Source organism: Zonotrichia leucophrys, chromosome 14 (assembly GCF_028769735.1).
Source record: "Zonotrichia leucophrys gambelii isolate GWCS_2022_RI chromosome 14, RI_Zleu_2.0, whole genome shotgun sequence".
Lineage (NCBI taxonomy): Eukaryota > Metazoa > Chordata > Aves > Passeriformes > Passerellidae > Zonotrichia > Zonotrichia leucophrys.
Genome location: NC_088184.1, coordinates 10,365,559 through 10,387,353, shown reverse-complemented (window position 1 = coordinate 10,387,353; position 21,795 = coordinate 10,365,559). Strand labels below are relative to the sequence as shown.

The window sequence follows — 21,795 nt, the reverse complement described above, 5'->3', positions numbered from 1 at the left end:
TCTTGCTGCACCCCATCCTTGCACTGTCAACAACCCCTAGCCCCACATTTCAATCCTATGGAGAAAACCACGATTTTGCTGTCAATTGTCTGCCATTGCCAGCCCACAAGGCAGAGCTGGCTCAGAACTACAGCACTGCTCTCCCTCCTCTTGGCTGGGGCTCACTCAGGGCCCTGACACAAAACCTGGGTTTGCAACATGAAAGGCTGAAAAATCTCTGGGTTTTATGCCCTGGGAATCAGATTTTCTGCCTAATAAACCCCCTAAAGAATCAGATGCAAAAGAGGTTTGTTTGAAATTTTTGGCTGGGTTGTCTTAGAGTGGTGATTCAAACAGGCACAGAATACAGAAAAACACAAATATACTGGGTCAAAATTCCCTTTTTGTGTATCATGAGATAGACTCAACCTAAATACAAGTCAGTCATACTGGAAACCAAAGAAAATTATACCAATTATTGCCAGATTTCCCATTAAACCTACAGATTTGTTTAACATCTCCATTTCTTTTGCTGCTGGCGCCAGCTAAACAAAGCAGTTTAAAATCCATATACAGCCTGTGTATAGCTGAGATCTGTGTGCAATATTTCTGCTATCACGGGTCTCCATGGCCAGCCATACATGTCCTCTGGCCAGGTGAACACCCTGGCAGGAAGAATTTGGACAATTAATTAGCAAGGTTTACCAAAAGGTCTTTGAAGTGCAAACAGGATCACTTGGATGCTGCTGCTGAGAACAGTATCTGGCTCATGTGCTGGCTTGGGGTGTTTTATTATCCACAGCACATAATCCTGCACTTTAAGCTGCTTCTATTTACAACAGTTTTGCTGTCCCCCTGCTACTCTCCAGCTCCCACACGTTTGCAGATGCTACTTACTCTGTGTTTCTGCTACTTCTTCACATGCAAATGAGTCTTTCAGGCTTTCTCACTTGTATTTACCCATATGCAGAACACTACAGCAGGGTGAAAAATTATAAATTAAGAAGAAAAGTACTAAGACTATTGAAAAGGAAAAAAATTAAAACACAGGAACTTCCAATGTGCCCTAAATCTGTGTTATTAACAGCTATTATGGCCATTTGAAATACACTTTTTTTGTTGTTTTACAGCAGTGAGTCACCCTCAGCACCATGCCAAGGGCATAATTTGGATTTGTCCTGTGCCCTCTCTCCTAAGTTTTGCCAAACCCTTCCTGTCCAGACCTGCAGGACAGGCTGTGGGTCTGTCCTAAATGCCACAGCATTTTTGCACTGTCACAGACCACAGATCTGTGCTGCCTGAACTGGTGACCTCTAAGAAGCTGAGCACGGGTCCTCAGCCCTACACTTGCTGTTTCATCAGATCCATTTCACTGCTGCTTATCTCCTGCCCCTTTGGATGGCCAGCAGCCCTAACTCAAAAACCTGTAGAAATGTTGAGGCTTAAATGAGCTGACAAACTTCAAACAAATCTTGGAGCAAGTGGCCAAATCCCCAATTGCCTCCTCCAAAGCGCTGGTGATCCCCAGAGCTATCTCTGTGTGAGATAAAGACCAGGGGCAGAGAAAGAGCAATTTAGCTCCATAAAACATCCAAAAATAACTCCTCCCAAAGGGCAAGATGAGGATGGTGCAACTCATCCTCAGGACAAAGCCGTGTGTGCTGCTCCAGAGAGAAAACAGCCTGTGGTTTATGCCACAAGTCTTGCACAAATCATTTTCCCCTCCCTGAATTTCGGCCTCTGGAGACTACTTTAAGGATTATAAATTGTAGAGAAACAGAGACAAATTCCCATGGAATGTTTCAGGGTAGCAGTATCTGCATATCCCACTGAAAACATTGTGGACACATTTTTTGTTTTTGCCTAGATTTATTAGGACATCTTACCTCAGTGCTCCACCAGTCCCCTGTGTGCCAAGCTCTGATATTCACCAGTAAATTACAGACTGTGCATTTCATGCCAGCTCTCTGCTTTTCTGCACCATTGATACATGGTAAACTGTGTGAAGTAAGGAACTGAGGAGCTAAAGTGCCTCTCTGATTAAAAGACAAAGCCACAGGACTGCACTTCTTGGTATGCAGAAAATTAAAGTGAAGAAGTGGCTTGATTAAAATCAGACACTGAAGACGCTTCTTTCCTAATATACTGTGGTAAAAAAAAAAAAAAGAGTTAGCTGCTGCAATAACTGGCTTTTAAAGAAAAAATAAACACCAGCATACCTTTGTTCCCAAAGACTAATTAGCAAGATTCTGTGAGTACCTAGAAGGCAGCTAATCAAGCAGAGACAATCCTGTACTGTAAAATGTGACTGCAGACTCAGGTCTCCCTTCAAACAGGGTTAAGGGGCAGGTACAGGCAGCACATGTGCCCATTTGTGTCAGTGTAAGACAAGAACAAAAAGAGATATTGAGCATCCTGTTATCATCTGCCAAAAACAGCCCAACAAATGAGATGAGGGAAAATGGAAGGCTGTGCAAAAAGCCCCAGACAGAGATTGTGGTGTTGGCATTTCTGTGAGCTACAGGGCAAAGCCTTCTCTGTCAGGAGCTGAAGATGCCATGGGGGAGTCAGGAGAGAAGGATTTTGGGGATAATTCACCAGGAGTGGTGGATGGCAGCTTCCCAGTGCTGGGATGGAGCTGAACCCCATGGAGATGGTGATTTCCAGCACACAGCCCTGGTTTGCTGGAAGAAGGTCTGGTCCCTCCCAGCCCTGGGACCCACATTGCCCAGCCCTGGCTCTGAGAAGATCCTGCCCTGCTCCAGGAGGGGATAATCCAGGGCCAGCACAGCGCAGCTGCTGCCCACAGAGGGAAGGAGATTTATCTTCCCTTCCTGGCACAGTGAAATCTGCTGTCACAGGTCCCTGCAGACCCTGATCTGAACAGACAACCTTTGAGCTACCTGGGCTTGCAGACATTGACTCTGGGGTCATTCCATCAACTTGTTTGCAGAATTCAAGAACAAATTGCTCCTGAGCTGGATGGGATTGATCAATATTCCAACCAGCAGCTGCTGAGCTGTGGCAAGGGGAAATGCAGAGCAGAGTGGTGGACAGAGATTGCATTTCACTGCTGTCCAGGGCCATCAGTCAGTCTCAATCCTGATCCAGCTCCCCTTGAAGTCACCACAAATTTTCCAATCTGCATAAATGAGATTTGGACCAGAGGCACTGCTGAGTCCTGAAACACAATTGGCACTGAAATACTGAAGAAGTCTGATCTGATGAACAGGATTAGTTATAAAAGAGAAAAACAATTCATGCATAATATATCAAAAGTTAAAGAGCTAAAATACTACACAGCATCCTACACTGTCCTTATTTAGGACCACATTCAGATCTCATGCACTTTAAATATCAAAGGATATAATTCATCCAGTTAACTCTAGATGTATTCCTGATATAAGTACAATCAAATGTGCCTATCAGTCTCATTCAGGTAAACATTTCAGCAGGGACTTGGCTGGCAAGGATTTGAATGCCCTTAAAAAGCCCCAAATCTCATGGATGAGGTCCATAGAATACCTGATTACTGATTATTCCTTGCAGCAGCAATGAAAGCACTTCCTCTTCGTGACATAACGAGAGCATTCCTGGCAATTTTAAAATACTCCTACATGAACTGAAGGCTGGGATTGCCACTTTCAACCCTTCCAAGCAGTTCATTGAGCCCCAGCTCTCCAATAACCCACCTTGCACAGAGGCAGTGACTGGCACAGCAGCACTGCCCATCCCAGGGACAGACCCCAGTGGCTGGGCTGTACCTTGACCAGTGACCATCAGCTGGGTGTCACACAGCACACTGCAGAGTGCCAGAGTGCTCATCCTGCAAGGCTCCTAGCAAGGCAGCCACTGGATGCACATCTCACTTCTCTAGCAGCTCAGAGAAAACACTGCAATTTGATTTAATTGCTATGTTGACTTATAACAGTGTGTTTATACTGGATGCCTGCCAGCTCACATGTAACAGGTTGGCAAAACGTATTTCCTCAAAACAGCATGAGATGCAATGTAATAAGGAAAGCAATCTTTCAGCAGCCTCCATCCTGGAGTTCATTTCAACTCCTCTGCCTTGGAAGCAGTGCCACCAGTGCAGAAGGATTACAGCACCCTAATTGATATGATAATCAAGCCTGGAGGCTGCACTTCCCAGGTACAACAGCCACGACTTCAGACAGGGAATAGAACTGAGGGAAATGAAAGTGATTAACAGTTGTTTGTTTTACAGGGATTGTTTGAACTGTTTAATATTCCTATCAAAGGATGCATTATTTGTTGAACAGTCCCAAAAGCAAATCAAAGAGAAACTTGAAGAATGTTGCTAATCCTTTGTCACTCTAAGGATGACATCTAAAAGCCAGTGAAAAGCTGTGCTTTGCCAATTGAAACAAAAAGTCACAGAATCATATTCTCATTTACACTGGGAGAGACCCCTAAGATCATTGAGTCCAACCACTAACACAGCACTGCCAAGCCCAACTCCCAAATCAACACCCAGCACACAACTACATCCCCAGGTGTCACATCCATACCCCTGAGGGACAACATTAGCTTTTCCATGACCTTTCCATGCTTGATGTCAGCCCAGCTGTGTCTTTGAGCCATGACACAGCTACAGGAACATTACAGCACTGAAGGTGAGTGTGCTTGTTTCAGCAGAGAAGCAGTTTGCCCCAGTCTGTGGCTACCAGCCACTTTTGTGGGATGGGTCAGGGCTCTGAAGGCTGCAGGAACTTGGAGATGCTCCCATGGGCAGCATTATTTCCACAGCAGCAAGTTTCAGGAGGGACAGTGAGAGTCAAAGTTTCAAATAATACAGTCAGCAGTGTTTGATCAGTTAATGAATGCTCATGATTCCAGGGGACTGCATTTCACCACCCCAAAATCCTCTTCTGGCCTGTTATCCCCCTGAGACTAATTGGCTCTACTTTATTAAAGACTTGAACTGCAAACTTCATCTACTGGAAGAAAAGTCATGTGGCTCTTTCTAATCCTGTACTGTGACTTGCAAAATCAGAAGAAAAGAAAGAAGATGTTAAAAATATCAAGTAAAATCTTAAGTTGGAACAGAACTGGCTTTTATGTGTTCAGTCAAAACTGAGTTCACTAGATACAGTAGTATTTCTTTGAATGGAACAAATAAGCCTCAAAGATTTTATAATGAATACCCCTTGCACACATTTGTACAATGCAGTCTATAAAAATGGGAATGAGAGATGTCATTCCTAAACACAGACCACAAGACACTTTTCTCTCAACTCCAATAACAAGGTATAATTTTCTATCTGATCCTATTTGGCTTTTCCATAAGGAACTGTAAAAACCTCTTTCAAAATCCTGGCACCAGTGTGTGCAATAGGAATCCTAACGCTGGCTCTGCTGGAGCAGAATTTCCCTCTTCAAGAATAAAGCCTTGGGAGGAAAAAAATGGTGTGTTGGTTTTGTGGCTGAGCCAGCTATTTAACTCCACAAGCCAGCAGAAACAAAGGGAAACCAAATAAAACTACAAAGCTACAAATGCTCCTTTTGGACAAGTGAGGCAAAAATCTTTTGACATTTATGGCTCTACCCATCCCTATCTGATAAGTCATACAGAAAGCTGCAACTGCAGATATCAGCAGTCATGGAAATAAATTTTATTATGTTGTATGTACAGTACTAGTACAGTTAGATACACTAATCATGGGAGGAGGGGAGGTTGCTATTTTTTTCCTGTCCCATATGGTAATAATTTTGTATGATTGAACTGTTAGGAGCTAAATAAAAGTACACATTAACTGTAAGATACATTGCAAATACATTAAATCTTCCCTGGAGTTTTAGCAAATACGTGCTTTTTCTATCATGCATTTGGAATTATTATTACTGGGCCATAGGATTTATAAATAGATTTGGCTTCTTCTGCAATACTTTATGGGCAATTATTTCAGAAATGAAGATGCAGAGCCATGGATAAATAAAATAATTGCAGCTGATCAGGCTTTATTTACTGCTATCACATTTCCCTGACTGCTACACTTCCCTCATTTGCTCCACTAGCCTGAATCAATGACCAGCAGATGAAGAGCTGTCAGTTAATGTCAGACACAGAGCACAAAAGATGCCAAAGGCTGATTCTCATCTCCCCATTTCCAAATTCTGCCTGGGCTCTTCCGGAGCTGGCTTGCTCCGTGGATAAATTCAGAGTGGAATTGGGAGGCTGGGAAAGGGCAGAGGAGCTCTGCAGTGTGTTCAGCAGTTTTCCAGGGAGCACATTTTGCTGTGGCTGCCCTGTGGAAGGCACTGCCAAAGGTCTGGAGGGCTCCCCTCCTGTGAGCAGATGCCCAGCTCTGTCAGGGAAGGGCTGGCATGGTCTCTGCTATCTGCTGCAGTGCCACTCCAACAGGTATTAATTCAGTTTGGAAGGCACTGAGTGCAGCTTTGTGTGGCAAAAACAGCTTTCCAGGCAATTCCAGCAAACCAAATCCAAGCAGAGCCTGGGACTGGCATCATGTCTACAGAATAGCCTCCATGTACCTCACAGCATCAGCTTTCAGTATTTGAGATCTCAGACAGGATGGGAAACTCTGGATTATCAATATTCCTTGGGATCAGGCTTGAAATCCCACACTCAGCCCTACCTAATAATTGTGTTACCTGGGGTTCAGGAAGGAGGTTGCTTGTCTGAAGAGGTTTATGAAGTCATGAGGAAAAAAAAGTGTAATTTCTGCTGCTTTGAAAATCCATGGAGCTGATAACACAGAAACAAGTGAAATGTAGGGATGCACCAGGTGGAGACAAACGGAGTGCCCACCAATGGGTTCCTTCAATGAGCTCATCTCAGGAGTAGCCACCAGGATGACATTTTATGGCTCTCAAATTAAACTATTTAGAAAAAAATTGTCTGCCAGCCCTGATGAGCAGAAATGTCTCTGAGCTACCTACAGCCTCCTGTCCTGGGAAGGAACATCCAGCTTTGTGAAGTCTGGATAAAAAGGATACCCTATAGAAAAGGGGAAGCACAAGAAGCACACACAAGAAACATCATGGAAAAATGTGGAGGGTCTTAGGAAGATCCTACAAGCATAAGTCTCATAGATTTAAAGCCTTTTAATTTTTTTTTTAAATTTCATTCTAGGCTGCTTATTTCTGCACAACGAAATGATGCTGCAAACCTCTCCAAGAACTTCATCAACCACAGTCCATAAGGTGGAGAAAGAGGCCAGGGGGACCAGATGCCAAAGGAGCTGTGAAGATTTATGCCAGCTGAGCATCTGGCTCCCTGTTCCCTGTTATCAGAGTGAAGACAAATGCCTGCAAACACCCTCATTCCAAACCACTAATGCGCTCAGCCCCACTCAGCACAATTGCAGCAGTGCTGCTCCTGGAAGGTGTGCTGCCTGGAAAAGCAGCTGCTGAATGCTCCTTCCAGGCAGTGCAGAGAGCAGTGAGAAAAGAGGGGGTTGCTGCCCCTCAAATCAAGCCAAGGGAATGAATAAGACATCATCATTTTCTGGTTTTGTTCTAGTGGGTGGTAGTAATTGCTTCTCCACAGGAACATGGCTACACCTCTGTTGTCATCCATCACCTTGCTGGGGCTGTGCAGTGTGCAGTATTTTGATTTGACCTCATTAGCACTCCCAGAATCACAATGTCACAGCAATGACAAAGGCTGAGATTATCTGCATCTGAGGAGATGCACACAAGGATCATAGCACACACTGTGAAAAGCCAACAGTGCAACCACGACTCTGCCAAATACTCAAAGGCAGCCTGAATAATCCCCCTGGCTCTTGATTTTGCATGTGGGACAAGTCGTGATTAGGAATTGTGCCTATATGCATCAAACCTGCAGATAAAGGGGATGGGCTCATGCCCTGGTGATCTAAAAACTCAGGGAGAGCACAAGGAGAGGAAGGGCAGGTGCTGGAGCAGATGCTCTCTGCTACCACCTTCCCTCTGAGCTGCCAGTATCATCTGTGCTTCCTCCAGCCTCTCCCAGGCAGCCAGCAATCCCCTAGAAATGTGGAGATTTGTGTGTCATTTGGGAAATGACACAGAGGCACTTGGCCTTTGCAGAAATGCCTTGTGCTCTCTGGAAGGTCACAGGGTTTTCTTGTGATTCCCAGGATAGAGGCACACAGGGAGGGTTCCTGCTCAAACTTGGGTTGAAGGAAGGTCAGACCAATTTTTTGACCCTTCTGGCAGTCAAATAAAATCAAGTCAAATCTGTATTTGTCTGAAGTCAATCTACAGCAAAATCTGTTGTGGAACAGGGAATCTCTCAGCCTTTAACTAGCAGTTCCCCCCTGAGCTGTGCTCCCCACTGCAGCTCTAACACATATTCCAAACCTCCCATTCTCAGTTACTTTAGTCTTCTATGGATCTTCTTAGAGGAAATTAACTGAACTTCCCTACAGTGGGAATGGGAAAAGGAAATGAATTGATGATTCCAGTGGTACCCTTGACACAGATCCTGAATAGCTCCATTAAACACTTTGCAGCCCTGGGTGTCTTTGCTAAACCCTCTACAATGAGCACAGAGTCATTTTCCTCCTTACAACACAAACATACAGGTCAGGATTCAGGAGTCTGTTTTGTATCTGAATAATTTCTCTCATCTCAATGGGATCCAGGCAGGCACAAATCAAGGCTGCATAATCCTGGTCCCTCCCTTTCTCTCCAGAGTCATTACCTTGCAGTACCACTCTTGGATAAACTCATTTTCACAGACTCAGCATAGACCCAATGAAATGACTAATACAACTCTTTAATGCAAACAACAATAAATCAACTGATTAAATTCTAATATATCGGACAAATACTCTTTAGCTCTTCCCAAAGCTGTTCTGAATCATCTCTCTTGTCTGGCCATGCTCCAGAGGAGCACTGACACTAGATAAAGCTCAGACCTGTGGAATAAGTTTACATAAGACAGAAATGCTGAAAACATCCTGTATTTATGACAGGAGATTTCACAGAGATCACAGTGAATAACATTCCTGAGAAGACTGTAATGTCTCTGAAGGATCCTCAGCATTTCTTCCCAAGACCAGCCTAGAAGGACAAGGGATCACCAGACCCTGGAGCTCCAGGCTCAGCAGCAAGGCTCAGGAAGCAGACACATTAACCTTAGGAGATCCTACAGCAAACTTTAACAGCTGAGAAAATGGCTGCTCCACCACAATTCCACTTTAAATCATAGGCTTTTTAAACTTACTTCATTGGTTTGAACAACGCTTGTCCATAGTTCTGGAATGTCATGATCAGCTTCAGCTGGGTGCCTCCTGATTTCATTGCTGTGGGGGAAAAACACAAAACAGCTTTAAAATGAGACATGTGGATCTACTGACACTCATTTTCCTGGAAACCAAACCATATCTGGTTTTCTCTGTATCAGTTCAGCACTGTGGCATCAGAGTGATCAGGTTCATCCCAGCTGGGCAGTAGATTATTCAGCAGAGTGCAGTGAAGGGCTTTGAGTGCTGACCAGGACTAAACATGGATTGTATTTCCTGACAATTTTTGCCTTTTTCTGGCCACCGTGGGCTCCATCAGCACCCCAGATGAACAGTACCCATAGGAGCAGAGAATTGGAATCTTGTTTTCTCCATCTCTTGCTTTTGGAGTCCCTTTTAAGAAGGGATTCACACTGGGAAGGGAGATGGGCTGCTCTCAGAGGCAGCTGCAGCTGGGATGTACAGCCCAGTGCACAGCAGACAGCTCCTTAATTAAAAGTATGAGCAGACACTGTAGCAATCTCTGATCTCTGCTGTGATTTTAATAACTGTTCCTGAGCAGCAGAGATATGTAAATTCCCCTCCTCTGTGCACAATGGAAATGAAGCCCAGCCACCACCTTCCAGGGATCCCAAGGTGGTTCATACATGAGAGCCTGGCCTGGCTGGGAGGGCACAAGAGGACAGTGAAGGTGACAAGGACAGTGACTTTGCTCATTTCCCAGCTGGGAGATAATGGGAATTTGATACTCATTCATACCATTCTGAAAAACTTGGACAATGCCAAAGTAACAGCTGGATTATAGTGTTTTTAAAATTTGGATTTTTTAAATAACATATATAAGAATTCATAAAAATGCATTTTACTTGATGATAAGGCTGCTTAAAAAAGATAAACATAAGCTTCAGAAAACAGCTGCTTTTCTGCTGTCTCAATCACAAGCTTCCTAACAAATGAAGTGACCTATAGCCTGACTCTTAAATGCACCTTTGTGCTGGGGAGGCCAGCAGGGCTGGGTGGATGAGTCAGTCTTTTAAAGATGCTGTCTAGGAATCATCAGATAATCAATCCCTTTCTTTGCAGTTCTGACAAAAGCCATGTCAACTGGAGAACTACATAAATGTCAAGTTATCTTGCTCTGTAAATTCTGGCTGAGGGTTGCCCTTGTTCCACCTATGCAGCTGTACATGTTTTTTCTCTAACCAATGCCATTAGCTGCACATCCTTTTAATTACTCATCTCTGTGCCTTATCACTGATAGGTCATCAGCTCTCTTTCAGCACTTGTAACCTATATTTTTGCAACAAAATGCTATGCAAATCTGGTCAGTGTAATTACACTTCTCCTAGAATAAAATCCCTCCTCTCCTGCTGTTTTGCTGATCCCAGCCTTCTCTTGCCTTTCCACTTTATCCCAAAGGAACAAATAAATAATTAGAAATTAAAGGGCATTAAGCAATTTGCACTGAGCAGGTAAAGCAGAAGCAGAGGGATTTCCTGGATTAAACTCCCCCCTCTGTGCAGGACAGGTCAGTTGAGCTGCACCTGAGGGCAGGAGGAGCACAAGGCATTTTTCATGCCCAGCTCAGGGCCTGAGGACAATGAGAAGCAGAAACTTTCCAGCCCAAACCCTGCCTGTGGTGCCATTTGTGCACTCTGGAAACAGCCCTGGTTAGTGTGGGCAGATGGAGCTAGAAAAATGGAATCACACAATGGTCTGGGTTGGAAAGGACCTTAAAATCCACTCTAACCCCCCTGCCACCACAGCAACGCAAAGAAAGAAAAAAAAAAGGAAGTTCCAGCACACCCTTCTCTAGGCACAGAGCTTCATATACTCAAAGGACTGGTTTCTCAGCTAATTAAAGCCACTCAACAGATAATGATTTTGTTAGCAGCCAAACTCAACAGCGAGGATGTCATCACCAAGCAGGGAGAAGCATGAAGAAGATTAACAATTCAGAATAATTCTTCCATGAGACACAAAAGCCTGCTTTCCTGTCAGAAGGAACTGAGCTGAAGTAAGACAAAAGCATCTCCCTCATCTTTTTAGATCCATCTTATTGTATTGCCTTAACTGCTTGCACCAGTGGTCTCACCCCAACACAAGTTTTGCTGGCTCCTCTAGTGATGCTTTGGAGCTCTGAAAGCAGAGGGGGACACTGGTGGGGACTGTGTCCCATTGTGCTTTAGGGCAGGGCAGGGCAGGGCAGGGTGGAACCCACATGGAGCATGGAAAATGTCCCAGTGCCAGAGCTGCCCCTTGGCTTCCTCAGTGCCAGAGCTGCCCCTTGGCTTCCCCCATTGCCCAGACTCACTGCAGCTGTTCCCACTTTGTCTGCTCTTCCAGTGTCACATCTGTGCTGGCCAGGCTGGGGCTGAAGCAAGGCCACTCTCCACATCCAAGCTGGATTTTAACATTGTAATCCCTGCAGAGAGGGGAACACCTAAGCCTGGACCATTCCTTTGAGCTGAACAAGACCCTTGCTGTACCTGCACACCTTGCTGTACCTTGCTGTACCTGTAAACTCCAGCCTTGGAGCAGCCCAGGGTGCCCAAATTTTGGGGGTGGGCAATGCCAGACAAGAGAAGATCTCTCTCCACTCCAGGTCAGATCACTTCCCCTGTCCTAATTTAGCATCACATCTGCACACTGGCTCCCCTCTGCTTTTCTGAGCTGTGCTCCTCCCTTTCCTAAACATGTCCCTCTGGCCACTGTGGCCTGTCATCTTCCGGGGGTTTGTCCCAAACAAACATCATTTGCTCATCTGGAGATGTCCTGGTGCCTTTATCTGCTGCCCACAGGCCCATTCCTGAGGAATGCACAGCACCCAGGAGCAGCACATCCCATTCTCCAAGGAGTGCAGGGTGCTGCACCACTGCAGTCTGTCACATCTGTGATCAGCAGCTCCAGGGATTTTTACAAAAGCCTCGCAACACAAGGCTGTGCTGGCTCCAAAGGAACCACTAGTCACACTCTAAATTCAACTTTTATTTTTTTTGAAGTATTTTAATATACTGTAACACCATAGGTCACAAACAGCTCTGAAAAGGCTTTATAAACCTGCTAGCTCACAGCAGGTACTTCAAATCAAGTCTCACACAGCTCCTGGATGTACTGGCACACTGCTAAAAACAAATCCCAATGCCATCATTACTTTTCATCTTCAGGCAATTCAAAGCCTCTCTTTTCCCTCCAAATAGAAGGAAATGGAAAGCAGCATTAACCTTTCCTGTTAACCCAGTGTAAGGGCTCTAGGGTGTGATCAGAAATCTTCCTAACTTCAGGAGGCTTTGCAAAAAATTCCCTGAGATATCTTTTTGCTTGAATGTTTGAGATTAGAGTCTTGTCCAAAGATTAGTGAGATTGGGGGGATTCCTTCTGTTTTCTCTGGCAGACTTTGGATCAACCTGCAAAAATCCCCACTCCATTTCCATTTCTGGCTTTCCAACTCCTCTGCTTTGCTCCATGGCAGCCCTGATGCTACCAGCCTGTCCAAACCACATGGTTTTCTGGTGGAGAGAGAGAGTCCCAACAGGATCTCTGAACTTTTCCTGATTCTTTTGGTCAGCATCCAACAAACGTTTCAAAATGTATTTAATTATGCAGAGCTAATGCCTGAGAGGTGAGATGCAGTCACAGCCTGGGATGCAGTTAACATCTGAAACAGAGGATGCTCAGATCCATTTTGGATTCCTATTTATAGATCAAGCTTAAATCTAACATAAACATGTTGATTGGCTTTAACAAGCAATGCTCTGCCCCAGGCTGGAGACATGGCCCTGTACAAGCTGTAAAGAACATATTTAAAAATAAATTCAAGCCCTCATCATCTCTTAGTTTGTCCTTGCTCAGCCAATTCTGCTAACTTGTTTTTTTGGTTTTTTTTTTTTTTAAAGCTTTTTGGACTTTTAGTGGAGAAAGTAAAAGATTTCTGCAGGGGAAGAGATCTGTGAAATTATTCTACGGCTTTGCTGTACATTTTAAGTCCTCTCCTTTCATCTGGAATTGTACATTAAATCAATCTGTTGACTCTGGCAGATTCATTGTTTCCCTAAGCAGTAAATCAAAGATGCTACATTTCATTGTTTCTCACAAGTTCTCAAAAGCCCTTCTTCCTTTCCTTTGGATGAGATGCTCACGATTTTCTTTAGAGCCAGAATTTATGTTCAATATTTAGAGTCTTGTCATTCCCTTTTCTCTTTTCTTTCCCTTCCTTGAAGCAGAGTCCACCTCAGGTAATTGCAGCTTTTATTCCCAGTGTGAGTAATCTCACACACTTGCTTTCTAATTACTGCCTGCACAAACTGAAGGCATCACAGATTCACAAATTACCTCAGCCAGGTAGTCAGCTCTCTTTACAACCACAGAATTAAAGAATCAAAAAAGAATAAAAAAAAAAAAAGTCCTAGCTCCTCAGAGGAATTACAAAGTCTATAAAAATCTCCTCTGGACAGCAAGATCAAGTCCACAGTGCCCCTTCAATGCCCCATGCCAGAGCTGGTGCTAAACTGCTGATAGTGCTGCCACAATTATGCACAGACATCTTGTAAATATGCAAGAAAATAGCTAACTATGGTTATTTATGCATGCAATAAGCAGCTATGAAAGGCAAAGGAAATGTGCAATTGCCTGTGCATGTGCTTCTGAAAGCCAGGCTTCAGTGCTCAGTGGAAAAACAATTCTCTCTAGGCTCCTATTTATGGCAAGAGGAAATTTTCGGTGAATTAAATCAAATTAAGAGCTATCCCTTTATGCTGAACGAAATGAATAGGAAATATGTGTATATATAGATTCAGGGCACAGAAACAATCCCAGCCCATGCCTGGGTAACCCTGTCCTTTCCCGGGCCAGCTCTAGGTGTCACTGTGGGAGCTGCATGGCATGGCATGGGATGGGATGCTCCCTCCCATCCAGGGATTTGTTCCATTTAAACTTCAACATCAAGGAAATGTCACCTTGGTGCTCCCTGCTCCTGGGAATTGCTCCTGTCACCGTTTTCATTTTAAAACCCCATGGCACACGGCAGAGTGGTGTGAGTGGTGCTGGCAGATGTGGGGGATCAGCCTGCTCCCCACTCCCACCCATAAATAATGCAGGGTGAGCAGAGAAATCACAGCATGGCCAAGAATGCTGCTCTGCTGCAGTTTGGATCTAATTACTGCAGGTATCAGGCAAATCATCTAATTCTATTAGAGCCAAAGTAAATCTGAACACTGGGAAGAAACTGGATAAAGCTATATCCCATTTCACCTAATGCATGTAACCCTGTATATTTAATTGTCCTGCTTGCTAAAAGGAGCCTGAAGACCAGGCATTATCAAGGTTTCAATTTATTTTATACTCCTAACTTGACATCTTTCCAGCTGCCTTGAAAAGAAAAAAAAAACAACCCAGCAAAAATTGACCATAAGGAAAAAACCACCAAGGCTAATTAGAAGATAAGCAGGAATATGCAAAGAATGTAACAGCCCTATAAATGTCCTTTGGTCAAATATATTACTCTTTATTAATCAGCTTACATGCTTTTGAATCCCTCTGCTGCTCTGCAGTAAAGCTGAAAACTGGCAGGAATTACTTTAAAACATGTATTTTTAAACATCCAAAGAATTTGCAACATAAGAGAAGTTGCATTGTGCAAAAAATAATTTAAAAAGCATATTAGCAATATGCTCTTTATTTCTTTGCAAGCTGACAAAGCTCCTGGACCCCCACAGGGTCAGGCAGAGTATGCTAACACCAAAACTCAGTGTATGCTAACACCAAAATTCAGATCCTGGCATCTCCATATTGGCAAAAGTCCCCTTCCATTTCCATATACTTGATTTTAGACTGGGATTTATGTGTAGGAATCATTCTCTGTCCGTTCCCATAGTGGCCAACAACACCACCAAATACACCTTGTGGTTTAATTTATGGAAATTATCCTGATTCATTGCTAGAAACCATGGCTCTGTGTTTTTGTTAGAGGCATAAGAGGCCCTACCATGCTCTTAAGAGCCTTGTTCAAACATTCACAGAGACAATCCCAAAGGGACTTGCTAATAGCAACCATAAATCTTCCTCTGTGCTCCCATGGCCCTTTCCCCCCATTGATCAGAAAGCTCCATCAAGATCAGAATTAATGGAAAGCCCATGGTACATCTGTATGACACATTAGGTGAAATCATGGCCCAAGGGAAGCCAATGGCAGAAACTTCCACTGTCGTCACCAGGGTCAGCATCTCACTCCCATTTTTTATGATAGTAACTCTTTGCTGCTGGGCCAGCTGAAGCAGGGAGAGGTGAAGCCACGTGTCCAGAAGCACAAGTGAACACCAAGTCCAGAAGATCAAATGAAGAGTAAGCACTAAACTACTATTTTTGCTTGTACCTCCCTTTTTTCCAGCTTCTATGTCCCTAATCCACCTCAGCCACCCCCTGCTCTGCAGGATGGACAGACTCCATGGCTCGAGCACTGCTGGGTTTGCTGCAGACCTCTCCTCCTGCACAGACAGTGCAGCTGAGCTCTGGACTGCTGGGGAGGTGAGCAAAGATCAATACTCAGCAGCCATGTGGTACAAACTGCTGCAGACAGTGCTCTTTGTGCAAACCTCAAGGGATGGCTCTGTTGGCATCACCTCTGCCCTCTGGGGACAGCCTGGGCACTGCTCTGTGTGGGGACAGGGACGGGCACTGGCTGCATCTGTCCCTCCCCAGTGGATGTGCCCAAGGAACAATGTACACTCACGTGTTACCAAGGGCTGGCTCAATCCCCATTTGCATGTACCACTAATATTCCAAAAACTGGTGGGTATTGAGGTGCAAGGTCAGGAAAGGTGAGGGCTGTGTCTGGGGGAAAACCACCCAGGTTGTGTCCATACAGTGCCCTCATCACCCTCCAGTGCAGAACAAAAGAGTATGGACAGTCGGCTGCTACCTGCAGTGTCACCTCTGAGCTGGGGAAGGGAAAACACATAGCTTAATGGGCAAACATGACCCCCTAATGAACCTGATCCAGACTTTTGGAGACAGAAAACCATCACAGGTTAATAAACAAGCCCATGTTTGTCCTCTTTCCTGAGCTACAAGTCCACTGGACCCTTGAATCCAGCATGTGGGATGGCACTGGGTACCACAAAGTGCTTTATTCAAAGGGCTGCTGCAGCAGAGCAATGCACTGAGCACAGCCAAGATTCACTGGGATGAAGGTCTCCTGTGGCATCCTGCACTTTACACCTACTCCATCCCAACCAGCTAAATCAGCCCACTGCTGATGACCAAGGATCTCCTTTATTCCTGCTCAGCAGCTGCTGTGATTCACACAATGGAAACTGTAAACCTTAGGGCTGCTTGAGCTATTCTTGCCCAGACCATTTCCTGCTGAAGCCAGGGGAATTTTTGCCTTGCAGGGTTAAAGACCTGCTGACCTCATCCCACGGTGCCAGCACACCATCAGCACTTTCACAGAGCTCCTGCTATTTCATCCCTCTGAAAGGGACTTTGCAACTTTGTGGTCAGCACAAGTAACTCCATTTTCTGCCTGCTGGATGGAAACCACTGCCTGTGCTGCAACTCCCTGCCTCTGGAAACCACGGGGTGTGCACTTGTTTAGTATCCCAGGGCTTTCATCTGAGGTTGTGACATTTCTTCCCCTGTGCAGCTACGCAGCTAAATTCAAGAAGACACACGGTGCCATTAAACAACCCTGCAGAAAAGCCCCGAACGGTGTCACCTTGTTTAACCAGAGCCACAGGCTGACATGGGCACATCCCTGTTGAGTATTTAGAGGCAGAGCAAACAGATCTGAGCTCTGCTCATCAGGAGGCTGCCCTGCCTGGAGCTGCCTGCCATGCCTGGGGAAGCTGCAGCTCCTGCAGCCGCAGAGCCCGCGGTGCCACCGCAGCCACTGCAGGGCAGCCTCTCCTCCCCTGGCAAGGCAGGGCTGCCAGCCACAGCCTTTTAAATAATAATAATCAGCCAGAAATACAAATCTAGCTGCTGTCTGCTTCCTGCCATCCCCCCCCGCTTTTTTTTTTTTTTTGTCAGCGTATTTATTTTAAATAACTGAAGAGGGCACTTTCAGCCTGGTCGTGACTAAAGGATCTCTGACACAAATGGGGTTTGCCTTGCTGGCAGACTTGGCAATTATTCAGGTAATACAGAGCTGGAATTATCTCTTTTTGTTTAACAGGGAAAATGAGCAGGGAAGTCGGAAAGCAAAGTTGCAGGGATGCTGGAGAGAAGCCATGCAAAATATTAATACTCAAACAGCAGTGAGATCCTGAACAAAGAGCAAATAATGATAAAAAAATAGCATATATCCAAACATACCAACACTGGTTATCTTTTGGGAGACAAGGTCTTGCAGTAAAGCCTCAATTGCAGGATTATGTCTGGAATACAGCTCGTACCGATTAATGCCAATGTGGAATTTTAACCAGTTTGGGTAGGAGTCTATGGAGGTCTCTCCAGTTGGTAAAAATTCTTCATGATGATCTTCATTTTGCCTACCACCAAAAAAAAAAAAAAAAAAAAAAAGAACAAGAGAAAAACCCAAAGTTGAGGAGAAAGAAATAATGTTACAGTCTGTAGCACTCATCAAGAAACAGGGCTTCAAAATGTGACAACTTGGAAAGGCAAAGCACTGCAGAAGGGAGAGAGATCCCGGGTTCCTCCCTGCACCAGGAGCCTTCTCTCACCTGGGACCAGTGGGGAGATGGATTCCCACTTCCCCTCATCCTGCCTGACTTAACACCCATGAAAGTCAAAATTCAGAGAGGCATCACTGAGCATTGGCAGAGGCTCTTCCATAGCAGAAACACAGAGCTCAAGTTTTACCTTGTGTTTAGGTTACATTATGCTGCACACAGCTTTTACAGGTCTGACTCAAATATCAGCATCATCCTGAACCTTTATTTAACTGGGGACATGGGGCAGAAAACCAAGATTTCAGCAGAACATGAGCTGTGGTGCCCAATGCACCCCTCCCTGCTCCTTCTTAAAGAGGGAGAATGAGAGAAGCTGCATCACTCTGAACTGGCTGCTAAAGATGAATTGGCTGATCTTGCCCCTTCCCGAGCAGCAGGAACCAACTACAGCAAAGAATTAACTAAAATTATCACTACCTTCTGAAATTCACTTTGGTTCTGTGAATCTTGGCTGCAGCCACTAAGGAAAATATGTACAACAGGCAGCTGCATTGTGGATATCATGTTGATTTCACTCTTCGCCTACTGAACAGACTAACCCATATTTTGATCCAGAGTTCTCTGTGTTTACAGTCATCTCCAGATGTTCAGGCATTTGTGACATTTTTTTTGTTTTCTTTCTTTTTCTTTCAGAGAACCCAAAACTTTCCAGGTTATTTCCTTTCACAGTCAGTTAGGATTATTAGATGGAACGGGCCTGGACAATTCACATGCTCATAGGGCGGAAATCAGAATTATTTATCCTCTCTTTCTAAAGGTTTAGATCATGCTGGCTGCTCTGCAGCTTGACAGAGCTTTTGCACGGTACAATGCAGCTGTTTAAACATTACAATGTCAGTGTGCTTGGAAGAGGGTGCTGTTGTATTAGACAACCCTTTTGATTTTTCAGTCATTGAATTTCTCAGCATTTCTTAGGAGCCAACAGGGCATACGATTCACAGAGGCAACTGACTGCTTTGAAGGCTTGAGAGCAGCGGAGGTGCAGGGCACTGGGAATTAATTGAGGATGAAAAATGTAGCCCAGATCAGATTCTGAAAGCGGAAATACCTGCCAGCATGAATGCCTTTGTGGCACTCGAGCCTGCTTTGGACAAAAGTTAATGTATTACTGTCTGGCCTCACTGCTCAGCCCCTTCACCTCTGGGTGGGAGACTGGGAAGGTGCTGGAGAGGAAGGCTCGCTGCGAGCTCACCCTCTTCCTCACACCGTTCTGGCAGCATCTTCCCTGGCTGCAGCTGCAGATGGGGCAGACCGACCCCTTGGCCTCAGAGCTCCAGCGCTGCCGTGCTCCCGTGTTTATTCTGTAATTTGGGGCATTTATTTTCCGAAGGAACAGGACAGGACGAGCATGTGAAGGGTTGCTCTTTTTCCCGGTGACCCCGAAACGCTCCGTGCTTAGTCTGTATTTTGGAGCATTTATTTTCCCAAGGAACACAACCAGGCGAGCATGTGAACGGTTGCTATTTTTCCCGGTGACCCCGAAACGCTCCGTTCACCCCTCTGCCCACTTCCTAAAGCCACGACACCCTAAATCCCGCATTCCCACGGAAGGGGGACACGCCACGTCCGCACCCGCGGTCCCACTCACCACTCGGGCTGCTCGGCCGCCCGCGGGTTGAACCTGATGTCGCTGTTGACATTGAAGAGGAGGTCGCCGTCGGCCAGCGGGGGCAGGGCGGCGCGGTACAGCGGGTGCTCGAAGAGCGCGGCCAGCGGGGCGGCGTTGCCGGCGGGGGGCGGCGGGCGCGGCGCCCCGGGGCCGATCAAGCGCCGCGCCCTCCCCGCCGCCGCCGCCGCCGCGCCCCCGCCGCCCGCGCCGCCCGCACCGCCCGCCGCCCGCTCCGCCGCCGCCTCCCGCGACTGCGACGAGAGGTTGGAGGCCGGCTCGGCGCTGAAGTCCTGCAGGATCCGCAGCGTGTGCTTGCTGGGCCAGCGCGGCGCGGCGGCGCGGGGCGGCGCGGCGGCGGGCGGCGGGCAGGAGCAGCCCGGGCGGCTCTCGGGGCCGCGGCGCTCCAGGCGCGGCAGCAGGTCGATCATGATGTGCATGGTGCAGGCGACGAGGAAAACCATCAGGATGAGCACCCGGAACTTGCGGACCAGGAGCATTTTCATGGCCGGGGCGGCTGATGAATTACCGGGGGAGGGGGAGGGAGGGGAGGCGGCGGACAGAGCCCCCCCGGGTCGGGAAGCGAGCGATCAAGTCAATAAAGTTACCTCCATAGGCGCCGGGAAATAAACAGGCTAAACCCGATAGGTCCTCATGTCTCAGTATCATCAAGAACTTGGGAGGGGGAGGGAAAAAAAATATAAAAGGGGAAAAAAATTAAAAAAAAAAAAGAAAAAGGAGCTCCGGACCGAGCCTTTAAAATCAACAGGAAAACAATGCCAGCGGCATGGTAATATAGAAAGCCATCTGTTCACGATTTCTCCCTCTTTTTATTACAGGGATCACAACAAACAGGGAAAACTGGCTCTCGGAGAGAAACCGGCATCAGACACAGGCGCTGATTAAATAAAATTTAAAAAAAAATGGGGAGGAGGAGGGGGAAAAGAAAAATATTAAGAAAACCTGTGCAGAAAGGCGACAGAAGAAAAAAAATCATCCATAATATTTGGCTGTGCTGGAAACGCAGACTCCTTTCCCTTGGATTTGAGCAGTGATGCAGCAGAAGCGCTCCCCGCTCGCTCTCGCTCCCTCTCTTCTCTCAGACTCTTTAAGAACATTGGCTGGAAAATCATTTTCTTAGAGCGGTTCCAGTTTCTTCATCCATCGCGTCCAGTGCTTGGGAGAGATTAGTAAGTTCAACTGAGATCGAGTCTGGGTGGCTGCTGTATCCGAGCTGGGCTTGTGCTTTGGCTTGGGTTGGTTTTTTTTGGCTGCAAAACTGTCTGATGGCACAACTGCAACATAAAGGTTAAATATGGCACAGAAAAAAAAAAAGAGGGGGGAGAAGGCAGGATTAGAGGAAAGAAACTAATAAAAATCAGTAGAGGTTCTTTTTAGCGAAGAGGTCTTTGATCTCTGCTGGGTCTTACAGATCTTTCTTTTAAAGAGCGAGAGAATGGAAGAGAGAAGGGGGGAGAGAAGGAAAAGGGGGGAGAGATCTTTGGCAGGTGCAGAGTGAAAACCTCTTTCAGCTACACTGAATTCTGGAGACTGGTTGGACTAGTAGCTCTGCAGCTCCAGCTTTCAGTGGGTGTGTTAAATATTATGAGCGAGCCATGATTCCTGCCTTCCTCACGTCATAGTTAGGAGATTGGCTAAATAAACGCTACAGTGATAGTAACAGGAAAACCTCAACCAAAAGAGGGTTTTTTTCCCTCCTCTCCTCCCTCCTTCCCACCCCCCCCTCCTTTTCATTCTACTGCAGCTCCAACTGGGGCAAGGAGAGGGCGTCTGTTCCACAAAGGTTTGGGGGGAAAAAAAATAAAAATATAAAGGGGAAAAGGAGAGAAGCGGTAGAGGAGAGAGGGATCGGCAGGAGCAGCACAGCGGAGCAGCAGCGCGGTGTGTGTGTGTGTGTGCCCGGGCTGGCATCGCCAGTGGCGCATTCATTGCCCGCTACGCTCTGCCCCGCCCGGCAAGGGCAGCCCGGGCAGCCGCTCCGCTGCCCCTCTGTGCCCACCCCGAGATCCCCCAAGCGGGGGTGATAACCCGGCAGCGAGCTGCCGTCCCTCCTGCTGGCTCCGTGCCTGGTGGCACAGCGGGCTGATGGAAGGGGTGGCCGTGGGGCCAGCACAGTCCGGAGAGCGCTGCTGGCAGCGCTCCGACAGCGAGGCACTCTGGAGGAAGGAACGAGCTGTTCCTGCTTCTTCAGGTAATCAGGCAGGATGCTCAGAACTGGCAGAATCAGGCAGGAACTCGGATTTCTGTCTTTGGCCAGCGTTGTCCTGGATTCTGTGGTCCATAG

The 21,795-nt window shown here is 46.3% G+C and overlaps 1 protein-coding gene across 1 annotated transcript in view; it reads right to left on the bottom strand.

Annotated features, from left to right (window-relative positions):
* The window catches only part of FAM20C (FAM20C golgi associated secretory pathway kinase), a 54,405-nt gene extending 34,284 nt beyond the window's left edge, over positions 1 to 20,121 (bottom strand). The window contains exons 1-3 of the mRNA XM_064725874.1: positions 19,473 to 20,121; positions 17,508 to 17,683; positions 9,179 to 9,257 (exon numbers count right to left, since the gene is read on the bottom strand). Coding sequence (XP_064581944.1) covers positions 9,179 to 9,257; positions 17,508 to 17,683; positions 19,473 to 19,996 — 779 coding nt within the window. The 5' untranslated portion in view covers positions 19,997 to 20,121. The remainder of the gene's footprint in view (positions 1 to 9,178; positions 9,258 to 17,507; positions 17,684 to 19,472) is intronic.
* Between the last annotated feature and the right edge of the window lie 1,674 nt (positions 20,122 to 21,795).